The sequence below is a fragment of the Barbus barbus genome (genome assembly GCF_936440315.1).
Source record: "Barbus barbus genome assembly, chromosome: 2".
Lineage (NCBI taxonomy): Eukaryota > Metazoa > Chordata > Actinopteri > Cypriniformes > Cyprinidae > Barbus > Barbus barbus.
The window spans coordinates 17920516-17932997 of NC_136730.1; the positions used below are offsets into that span (position 1 = coordinate 17920516).

Below are 12482 nucleotides of genomic sequence, written 5' to 3' on the forward strand. Positions count from 1 at the left end.
ACATATAAAATATGTTGTATTTAATGAACCAAGACCTGTATTTAATTGTTGTTGTTACTTGTGCATTGCAAAATGTAGATTAGCTAGACTACTGACCGATAGCGTTGTGTATTGTCAGTCTGCTGGGTATTGAATATGGGGGTCAATAATAATAATAACCTTTTAAGAATTTAGTTTAAAAAACACGCTCTATAGAATGCAAGTTGATTTCATAAAAATCGCACAGGTTGCGTGACAATTCAGCAAAAATAAAGCCTATTTTTTTTTACCCTATATAGCCTATTGTGAATAGCAATCTACTAAAATGAAAAGTACCATACTATCTTGGATTTTCTTCACCATCTAACTTTTTTAAGAGCTCCACAAAAACAATACATTTAATTAATTAAGTTTATATTATTGCACTGGAAATGCAAGATTTTTAAATGTTTTTTTAAGTGAATTTATAGCTTATTCAACTCTAACTGCTTGGTCTTCTGTTAATAATTATACTTAAATGAGTTACTCTTCTTGTACAATAAAGATTGGGTGAATAGAACTGAGTCTATATTTCCAACGTTCTGTTCCAACGTCGCTTCTGTGCTGTTTTCGCAAACAAGAGTTTAACAAATAGCTAATGATATTTTCCACTAGTTGATCGAACTCTCGTGTTTGTCTCAGCATGAAGAGGATGGATGGAGTGAGAGCAAAGAGGAAGCACCAGCCTGTCATGTCAGTGTTTAATGACATCTGAGCAGCAGGAGGGGCGGGGGAGGTTAAAGCCTAAGACACTTAAACTCCAGCGAGATCAGCCTTCAACTGTCTGTCTGGGCATCACATCTCAGCTGTCGGAGAAAGTATGGAGCGCGCAAACTTTAGAAATTTGAGGGAGAGATGCTCCGTGAGGCGGGACATCATCAGGGAGTTTCTGGCGGAATTACTAGGGACATTCGTATTAATAGTAAGTCTTTTGCCTGTCAGGACTTCAGAACAAGCAAACTGAGATTAACAATTTTGAGATTTCAGTGCTTTAGAATTATGATGAATATTGCAAGTTTTGTGTCTTTTTTTTCTCCAACTTGTTTAATTCTTGTCATATGGGTGGTGTTGACGTTGATATTCTTTCATTTTAAAGAAGCACTTAATATTTTATGGACGTGTGACCACATAATATTGTGGTAATAATAACTATATGTGTGACCACATAATGATTTCGACTAATGCATTGCATTACATGCAACACCCTCTAGTGATGTAAAGTGTCGACTTATTTATGCTTTTATCGATCAGTTCTAATGGCTATTTAATTGCATATGGCTATGAGTTATGTTGTGAAGGGCTTTATCTCAGGTTTTAGTCTAATTAGACAAATGCTCGATTTCTCTAGCAGTGGTTTATGTTGGTTTTAAGTGCCTGTTTTGTTGTTGTTGTTGTAATTTTGTCCTCCAAAATGCAATTCCAATAAATTCTAATCATACATTTTTTTTGCTATAGCTCTTCTGTTGACTGTAAAATAATGAAATTGTCCTGTTCTCAGGAAAAGCGCATTTTTCATAAAAGTCAGATGCTGTCACATGATTTATAAATGTTACACAATTAATTTTAATCGGTTAATCTTAAGGTTTGCACGGTACTTTTTTATTGTACATTTTTACTGTTTAGTGAACTGTTTTGTGTTTTAGAATTGTTTTCAATTGTTCAGGTTTGACAACTACACTTTACTACAAAAATTAGTACCTGAAGTTGTGCGTAATATTGGAAATCTTCTTTCAGTTAGATATTAAAACATGAAACACACTTAGACGTTTCTACAGTGTATTCTACTGGTGTTAATTACATGTAGATTCTGATTCAGCATGACAGATTTTGTTGCTTTGGGGTGCCGCCCTGACCATAATGGCCTGAGCATTTGAACAAACTGTCCTACTAATTAGTTTTGAATAAGTGCTTCACAACAAGAGTGCTTTTCTTATCTATTTGGCGGTAGCTTTTTTTCAACTAATTGTCTTCCTAAATTGTCTTCTCTCTGCCCATTTCCTGTTTGCAGCTCTTTGGTTGTGGTTCAGTGGCCCAGACTATTCTCAGCAGAGAAAAACAAGGAGAAAATCTCACCATCCACTTTGGCTTTACTCTAGGGGTGATGCTGGCTGTGTACATGTCAGGAGGCGTGTCAGGTAATTGGTCACACTGGCGAATAGAAAAGTCAAAAATACACTTGTGGTTATGTAACATGCAGATTTGCTACATTTAAATAAATTTACCTGACTGTCCATTACCTATAGTCTGCTATACAAATAACACACAAATCTGAAAGGAACTTTTAAATGATTCCAAAAAGCATGAAAATGCATAAAATAAGGAAAAGGCATTAGTCTGGGACAGCTGAGTTCAAAGCATCTTCTCATTTCAAATGTCATATTTAGCTATCCATAAGGGCTGTTTTTCAGGGTTGTTTGTGATCTTTGATCATGCTCAAAAAAACATGCGATGCTCAACCTACACACACTGACATGACAGGCTGGTGCTTCCTCTTTGCTCTCACACCACACCATTTTCAACTAAAAACAGAAAACATTTTATGCATTTTGGCCGTTTATGTACGCGAAAACAGCTGTATAAAAAATGATGTTGAAAGGTGATGTTATGCACATACATATTATGTGTCAATCTATAGGAATGCGTATGTGCTTGTTTCTTTATAAAGAGACCAGCTACTGTCCTGGCATGCTTAATACAGTGATTTTAGTCATTTTCGCAGACCTGTGTGTACAGGGATTATTTTGACATTGTCGTCTGTATGTGACACTTTTCAGAAACACAGAGGAAAAATAGTTGTTGTGTAAACATTCCCTGAGTGCCTACAGAAAGGACCTCTAGATGTCTACAGGATGCCTTCTCCTGGCCCAGCCAACTTCATAAGTTCTCATTAGGGTCACAGTAGTCAACATCGTAATTGTGAGGACACACTTCAGTTCACACAGGAAGTGTTTTCTCAAATCAGCAGAGGGTGAAGCTGTCAGCGCACAATTTACCAGCACTGTGGAAGTGTATGGTTATCCTAAAAAATAATAATTACATAAATTAATAATACTGAATGATGATAATAAAAATACATTTATTTGTGTTATTTATTTGTGCTTTTATTTGTGATAGCATTTTAACGTCACATTTAATATTTTTATTTAATAATACTAATAATTATTCATTGCACTTTTTATCATGTTTGCATTTTTTTTAATTATTGCAAAAATGTATTGTTTTTAAATAATTGAAGAAGAAGAAGTTTTTAAAAAATCTATGTGAATAAAAGGGCAATGATTGTGTTGTTGCAGGTTGGGTTGTTCAGGGGAAATGTGTCGAGGGGCATGAGGCCCTGTGGTTTATCATTCGGTAGTGACTTCTAGACCTCAAGCACACAATTGTGCAAGTGTTATTGTGGTGATGCATGCAACTGAATTATCAGAGGTCATGAGTCTTTAGCTGCAGATCTGTTCCTCACGCTTTCAGCAGTTCACTCCTCTCATTATGTCACAAGGGGAGACAGAGCCATATATAAATATATATGTATGTGATGTTAAATATAGCCAGAGCTCTGCAGTAAAAGTCGTCAAAAGTGTGCATTTGTGCATGAATAAGTTGGTTAGCCCAGCAGCCCACATGACTGTGATAATCTTACATGCTGAGATGATGACTACAGTATTGAACTAATGAGCTTTTCTGGAGCATATGTCCCAGGTGGAAGTCAGGTGTAGACACTGGCCTGTTACTATTAAAGGGCTAGTTTATCCAAAAATGAAAATCCTCTCTTCATTTACTTACCCTCAAGTTGTTCCAGACTTGTATGAGTTTCTTTATTTTGTTGAAAACAAGAGAAGATGTTTTGAATAATGTTGGTGAAGGTAGCCATTGGCTTCCATAGTATTTTTTTCCACACTATGAATATCAATGGCTATTGTTTACTGACTCTACACAAATATGTAATTGAAAATATACTTTCTTAAAAAAAAAATATCTTATGAATGAACAAAATTCATTCTGGTTTTTAACAAAATTCACAAAAAATATTTGACCTCAACCAATCAGTTGTGTTTTAATGTGCAGTATTTGTTATTATGCTTTTTAGATTCTCCAAAAGACCCAAACACCACGACTGGAATCAAGTGCAATCAAGAAAAATGAGCTTTAAGTTTTAATTTAATCAGCTACCAAATGTTTGAGAAAACAGTTAGGTGGGTCAGGAAAGGCCAGGGTTTTCCATTCTGAAGCAGTGGGGTCAGAGACAGTTCTGCAGGCCTGAGCGCTCTTATGTCGATGCTGAGGTATACTCCTAAGCCATGTGGAGGATTTAGGCAGATTATGTCAGACCCAATTCCCTTTGACTACCTCAACTAGTTTTTGCAGCCAGTGTTTATAAGGAACACTCTGGATTATGGAGCAGGAAAGTGAGAGTATATACTTATATAGCAATTAGAGAAAGCACCTAATTGTGAGTGTGAGATTAATGATGCAGCTTGCTCTTTTGATTCTAATAGATGACAATCTATACAAAACCTCAGCATGCTTTTATGCAAACTTCAATCAATACAAAATCACCACACAAAAATAGACCACTAAAACCAATACAGACACTTTTCTTTCATCAAAAGTTTGCAGTCTCTTAACTGTTGCATCTCATTGCAGGTGGACATGTGAACCCAGCTGTTTCTCTGGCTATGGTCGTCTTGGGGAAACTCCCCTTAAAGAAATTCCCTGTCTATGTGGCAGCCCAGTTTCTAGGGGCCTTTGCTGGGTCTTGTGCTGTCTTCTCTCTGTACTATGGTAAATTTTCAGGGCACTTCTATTTTTTTTTGTTTCTATTATTGGCTCCTCTTATACCTAAGGCAGACTTCTAAGTTTGTTTAAAGTTTGTTAAAGGTATACAGTGGGGCAAATAAGTATTTGATACACTGCCGATTTTTCAAGTTTTCCCACTTACGAAGAATGGAGAGATCTGTAATTTTCATCGTAGGTACACCTCAACTGTGAGAGACAGAATCTAAAAAAAAAAAATAATCCAGAAAATCACATTGTTTGATTTTTAAATAATTAACTTCCATTTTATTGCATGAAATAAGTATTTGATCACCTACCAACCAGAAAGAATTCTGGCTCTCAAAGACCTGTTAGTTTGTCTTTAAGAAGCCCTCCTATCCTCCACTCATTACCTGTATTAATTGCACCTGTTTGAACTTGTTACCTGTATAAAAGACACATGTTCACACACTCAATCAATCAGACTCCAACCTCTCAACTATGGGCAAGACCAAAGAGCTGTCTAAGGACACTAGGGACACAATTGTAGACCTGCACAAGGCTGGGATGGGCTACGGGACAATAGGCAAATAGCTTGGTGAGAAGGCAACAACTGTTGGCGCAATTATTAGAAAATGGAAGAAATTCAAGATGACTGTCAATCTCCCTCGGACTGGGGCTCCATGCAAGATCTCGCCTCGTGGAGTATCAATGATCCTGAGAAAGGTGAGGGATCAGCCTAGAACTACACGGGAGGACCTGGTCAATGACCTGAAGAGAGCTGGGACCACAGTCTCAACGGTTACCATTAGTAGCACACTACACTGTCATGTGCTTCACTGTCATCCCAACTGTGAAGCACGGGGGTGGAAATATCATGCTTTGGGGGTGCTTTTCTGCAAAGGGGACAGGACGACTGCACCGTATTGAGGGGAGGATGGATGGGGCCATGTATCACGAGGTTTTGGGCAACAACCTCCTTCCCTCAATAAGAGCATTGAAGATGGGTCGTGGCTGGGTCTTGCAGCATGACCGTGACCCCAAACACACAGCGAGGGCAACTAAGGAGTGGCTCCGTAAGAAGCATTTCAAGGTCCTGGAGTGGCCTAGCCAGTCTCCAGACCTGAGCTCAATAGAAAATCTATGGAGGGAGCTGAAACTCCATGTTGCCCAGCGACAGCCCCAAAACTTGAAAAATCTTGAGAAGACCTGTATGGAGGAATGGGCCAAAATCCCTGCTGCAGTGTGTGCAAACCTGGTCAAGAACTACAGGAAACGTCAGACCTCTGTAATTGTAAACTGGTTTCTGTACCAAATATTAAGTTCTATTTTTCTACTGTATTAAATACTTATTTCATGCAATAAAATGGAAATTAATGATTAAAAAAATCATACAATGTGATTTTCAGGATTTTTTTTAATATTCCGTCTCTCACAGTTGAGGTGTACCTACGATGAAAATTACAGATCTCTTCGTAAGTGGGAAAACTTGAAAAATCGGCAGTGTATCAAATACTTATTTGCCCCACTGTAGCTGTTTTAGCACAGGTCACAGTGATTGGATTGAATGAGCTCATTCTTATGAATAATGTGGTGAAAGTGAAACTAATGATGCAGATGCTTACTTTCCAGTCAGTCACAACTTCAGTCACATTTCATAATGTTGGTTCAGCTTTGCTTTGTAAACCGAAAGCCTAGTTTTTCTAGATTGCAATAGTATTTTTAAAACGTTTTATTTTATTTTTAATTATTTTACAATTACACTAAACCGTCATTAAATTACTACCTGTGAATTCTTTTCTAAAATCCTTCACTAGTTGAAAAGCTGATTCTCTTGTCCATAGGTGCCTTTGCAAATTTTGCTGATGGAAAACACATTGTAGTTGGTGAAAATGCCACAGCAGGAATTTTTGCCTCATATCCAAGTGAAGATCTTTCATTGTTAAATGGATTCATTGATCAGGTGAGTAAAAAAGTCATTTGTTTTTTAAATATCACATAATCTCATTAGTGATTCTACAATGAAATTAAACAGCACTCCAATGTTAAAGCCTGTGCTTCAGCTTATAGACTCTTGTGGTTTAAGAGGGGAATTAAAAGTGGAACAGTACATATAAATCATAAGCATATAAATCTGAGGTGGATAACTTTTAAAGCCCATTTCCATCTCAAGAATAAAAATAACTAGCTAGTTATAATTATAACTATCAATAACTTTTTATCTCACAAATGTATTTCTTACTCTGAGATAAAACAAGCTTCCAAGAATATTTTACTCATTTGTCTCTATTTACAGGTGATTGGCACAGGCGCCTTGGTCCTCTGTATTCTAGCCATTGTAGATAAGAAGAATATTGGGGCACCTAAAGGAATGGAGCCACTGATTATTGGTCTGAGCATCCTAGCTATTGGAGTATCAATGGCGCTGAACTGTGGCTATCCCATCAACCCTGCCAGAGACTTTGGACCTCGGCTCTTCACTGCTATGGCAGGATGGGGACTAGAGGTGTTCAGGTACAGAAACCCCATATGCATTAACATATTCTTTTTCTTATTGTTTGTTCAGATTTTCTACTTGTTCCTTTATCTGTATTATTGCTTATGCTGTAATAGGAATGTTTTGGGTATGTACAATAACACAATGCAGCTAGAACTGTTACCATGTATAAATGTGGCAAAAGAGTCAACCAGCATGTGAGAAACAGAGGCACACCACCCACTAGCGTACCTTTTGAAACTCCAAATAGACTCTAAGTGCAAAGGCATATCACCATTCTTCTGACAGAGCAAATTAATTTTTTAATGCACTTGTGTGTCTCCTGCATATTAGAGCAATTTTAAAAATGTACGTGAGGCAGCCCGAATTCTCCTTGCATGAATATACACAACCAAAGACAGGATGTATTTTATTTCTATTAAAGAAAAAAAAAACGTATCTTTTACTATAACTAAATTTTCTTGGTCATTTTTAAAGAGAAATATATTTTGTTGAGATTTTGTGCACAGTTCTCACCAAAAGGATCAAATAAAGACTGATTAAGTTTGAATAAAATAACTGCCTAATATATGCAATAGAATACTGCTGTGTTTACAATCACAAATTTCAGCAGTGCAAACCCTGGCATTGTCCAGCTTTGCATTTCTGTTCATATGCTTTACTGCTCATATGTATTACATGGCTGTCTAAGATACTTGGTCATTCAGCAGTCAAATATTTTTGTATAATTTATTATTCAGCTACAGACAGAATGACGTCCAGTAAGAGCTAATCGCATATCAATAGCCTACTAGTCCTACATGAGGAAATGCTTGATCTGTCTGCTTAATTTTTCTTCCAACTTGAAAACCGATTAGGGCTTATCTGAGGGTAAATGACTTATAAAGAGTGTACATGAAGATTACTTAAGTTCAGTTCAGCAAAGTGTCTGCATGCGGTGAAAATGCATTTGTTTACAGTTACCTTTGTCAACATGTTTGTAGAGAAGGTTCAAGGACAGAAAGCACTTGTATTCTCAGTAGTCTATAAAAGGATCAAGGGATTGAGGGAGGGAAAGAGTGCTACAGACGGGGAGCAGTGGAGTGACACACTAAGCACAGATTACAATAATGAAAGCATCAGTGTCTACACAGCTAGACACCAACACTGTTGACATGGTCCACCAGCCTGACAGATGAACAACTCAGGATACACCTGTAATGTCCCAGAATTAGATTGAGAATACCTTTTAAATTCTAATTCACTTCTAAATTTGAATTGAGGTCATAAAGAATGCAATTGTAATGGACAATTGAAGTAGAAATAAAATTAAATGAATTTCAAAGAAATGCATGCTTTCTATTAATATTTTATCCAATTAAATATTTAGATATATAAATTCTCAATATGCAAAATTCCACCTATAAAACATTTGCATCTCTTAAAATATATTTGGACAATTTGTGCAATATTTGGTCACTTAAAACACTTAAACATGTCTGAATGTCATTGTATGAAATATAAAAAAGAGTGGCACCTGCATCTTTGTAAAGAATTAATAAAATGATCAAAAATGACAGTAACGCATTTATAATGTTACAAAAGATTTCTATCTCCAATCAGTGCTGTTCTTTTGAACTTTCTATTCATCAAAGAATCCTAAAAATGTATCTCATTTGCACAAAAATATTGAACAGCACAACTGTTTGTAGCATTTAATAATAATAAGAAATACAGTATTTGTTGAGCACCAAATCAGCATATTAGAATGATTCTGAAGGATCATGTGCCACTGAATACGGGAGTAATGGCTGCTGAAAATTCAGCTTTGTCATCACATGAACATAATAACCTTGCTATTTTTACTGCATTTATGTTCTTGGTGAGGATAAGAGATCTTAAAAAACAGACCTATATATATGCACACTGTTGTCCATTTTATGTATATAAACAAAACAACTTAAGTGATCTGTTCTTGTCCATTTGGACAAGAACAGAACAACAAATTTTATGAAACAGTGTTGAATTTTGTTTGAAATTCAGTAAATTCTTCCTCCTGTCAATCGAGTTCAAACTACTCCTCATATGTGTGTGGCCAATTCCATTTATAATTGAAATTTTCTTTGAAAATACATTCAGAACTTTGTCCAGTCCTGATTTGATTCTCATCTGTGGCTTCAGGGCTGGAAATGGCTGGTGGTGGGTTCCAGTGGTCGGGCCGATGGTGGGCGGTGTGGCCGGGGCAGTGATCTACTTCCTGATGATTGAGCTGCATCACCCTGAGCTTGAGAAGAACCTTGAAGACGACAACAGCATCAAAGATAAATATGAATTGAACACTGTGAACTAGAAAGAGAGGGAAAGTATGGTATCTTTTCCTTCACCATAGACCTCAAACAAGAAGCACTGTTATTTCTACACGCTCTCCTTCTCTGTCTTTTCCTTTGCCAAGTCAGTTCATTAAACCAAGCAGCTATGAAAGACAGCAAGTGTTAATTATCTATAATTCTAGCCTTTTCAGGTTCTTAACAAGTTTCAAAGATCATTATTCATTCTATCTATTGTATAGAGCGATCAACAGCAGAAACAGTATTTTATGTAAAGCATCCACAGTTTATGAATATTGACCATCAACACCACTGCCAGTAAAAGTTTACAGGTGCTAACAGATCCTCCATATGAACAAATCTTGATTGTATATAGAGATAATCATAATTTTCAACTGGTATCTCATGTTTGCTTTTTTGTTTCTTAAGATAGTCAATGCAGGTTGTCTAGCCTCAGCCAGAGAGTTAAACCACTCCAGCATTGCACCTATATTTTTCCTTCATTCCTTTTGTCTAAGCCTACTACTGTTTATCTTCTTAGCATGTTCATTTTCACAGACATCTGACAACCCTCTAGCTTGCCATAAGCAGATGTTCTTCTCTCAGTAAAATGAAGGAAAAGGGTACTTTACTGTCCACTCTATTTAATCAAAGATGAACAGGCCTCCTTGTCTGTAAATGGTTAAGTCAGGATGAAACAATACAACATGAATAGATGAACTACTAACTGCATGCATAATTGCTGATAAGATAAATCGCATGAGGTAATAGGATGAAAATGGCAATGCATGCAAAAATGAATTTGCAACAAACTATTACATATAAGCTTAAAAAGAAATAAACGTGTATTTATGCTACAGTGTGTCAAAATGTTAAAGAAAATAATTGCATCAGAACTTATATGAGCAGTATTGCGTATAATGTTACGTTTCAGACTTAGCAAAGCTTAATGTGATGGGTTTTTTAGGTATTCCCTAGCTGTTGTTTGTGAAATAAAATGGTTTCATATGTGTTTTATTCCCTATTTTTAAGAACATTATTATAGTAATTTATTTATTGGCACTTAAAGGATCTAATAGCAGTTGTTTGTACAATTCAAAGAGATATTTCAATATTTTTGTCTTTTTATCCTTATTTATACTTTATCCTTATTTCAGGTTCAGATTTTTTTACTTATTCTCTCATAAATGAAACTTTTTGAGATGAATTACTGCATTCAAAATGTTGAAGATAGTATTGTCATTCTGCTAATGTAGACCTAATATAATAAAATAAACTTACTGTTATATATATCTCATGCCTGTTTTCCTGTGAATGAGGATTTAGACCAGAGCAGCCACTATTTCCTAGATATATCTGCATTCTACAGTACTGTATCACAGTCAGTTTAGTTCTGCCCTGAGATACACTAAACATCTAATGTACCTTCTTAGATAATGGCAACGACCTTTGCTAACTTGTACACATATTAAATTTGTGAATTTGCTTAGAGAAACATTAATTCATCTCAACATATTCAGCCTAACCAGAAGACCTGTGGATCAACATTTCACCACGCTCCACTTGTTCCAAACCTGTATGAGTTTCTTTCTTCTGTTGAGAACAAAAGGAGATATTTTGAAGAATGTTGGTAACCAAACAGCTGATGGTAGCCATTGACTTCTGTAATATTTTGATTGTTTGTTGTTACCAACAATTTTCAAAATGGCTTCTTTTGTGTCCAACAGAAGAAAAACTCTTACAGAGAAAATTCTGGCAGTTTTTATTTGTGGGTGAACTATCCCTTTGAATAGTATTAAAATAGAGGAGTGAGAGATAAACAGTTCTGACCGCACTGATCTATCTGACCTGATTTAATCATCATTACTGTCTGACCATCAACATCAGCTTACTGAGTCCACTGAGTTTATGCATACATACGCTAACTAGACTGTATGTTCATCAGCCAACCATTCTGTGAAACAACACAACTGAAACATGCTGCACGGGTTAAATATATAAAGTTGATTAGAATTTAGAAAATGGTCAATAGCGTTATCTTTAAGATGAATTAAGGCTGACATTTTAATGTGGCAATCAGGGAATCAGTCAGAAATATTTTTAACAGAAATTAAAAGAGTCTAGAATTTAAATCTTTAATGACATCTAACAAGGCTAAAATGATTCAAAAAAATCTCTCTCACACACACACACACACACAAACAGGTTTCCGTTATGTAATGCTTTTCAGACTGTCCAAACTATATTTTCAATCCCGTTACCCTAACCCTACCCCTCACACAAAACTTTCTGCTTTTTTAGATTCTCAAAAAACTTAATTCTGTATGATTTATAAGCTGTTTTCCTCATGGAGACAAAAAAAGTATATATTACTATACTTGTGGGAATTTGGCCCCTATAACGTAGAGAACACCACAATGTCCATAATGCAGGCACACACACACACACACACACACACAATGTCCATAATGCAGACACACACACAAACACACACACAATGTCCATAATACAGACACAGACACACACACACACACACACACACACACACACACAGACACACACACACACAGACATAGACACACAGACACAGACACACACACACACACACAGACATAGACACACAGACACACACACACACACACACACAGGCGCAGGTCTATCTAAGCTATAGCCAAATAGATAAACAGGTCACAGACACATACTGTTAGCATCTGATTTACTGTAGAACAAATAATACATCTACTGTAATACAAATAAACCGGGTCTAACTACAAGAACTAGAAAGAGCATGTAGTGAGTTAAATCATCATTTGACATCTTTGAATGACATTCGGAGACATGTATTTGAGTAGTAATGTTATCAGTAATGAGTCAGCGTGTACCTTTCTGAACTCTTTCTGACAACACTT

General features: G+C 36.2%; 1 protein-coding gene across 1 annotated transcript; it reads left to right on the forward strand.

The window, feature by feature from the left end:
- The first annotated feature begins 666 nt into the window (after positions 1-666).
- Positions 667-10865, forward strand: LOC306887099 (aquaporin-9-like). The gene is made up of 6 exons (XM_079444609.1): positions 667-940; positions 2027-2153; positions 4660-4797; positions 6615-6733; positions 7067-7284; positions 9428-10865. Exons 1-6 carry the CDS (start codon positions 839-841, stop codon positions 9594-9596), a joined length of 873 nt encoding a protein of 290 aa, XP_079300735.1. The 5' UTR covers positions 667-838; the 3' UTR covers positions 9597-10865.
- The last annotated feature ends 1617 nt before the right edge of the window (positions 10866-12482 follow it).

Coding starts and splice junctions, on each gene's coding strand:
- LOC306887099 (XM_079444609.1), top strand. CDS start 839: ATGGAGCGCGCAAACTTTAGAAATTTGAGGGAGAGATGCTCCGTGAGG. Junction 4,798..6,614: donor TGTCTTCTCTCTGTACTATG/GTAAATTTTCAG, acceptor TCTTGTCCATAG/GTGCCTTTGCAAATTTTGCT. Junction 6,734..7,066: donor TAAATGGATTCATTGATCAG/GTGAGTAAAAAA, acceptor CTCTATTTACAG/GTGATTGGCACAGGCGCCTT.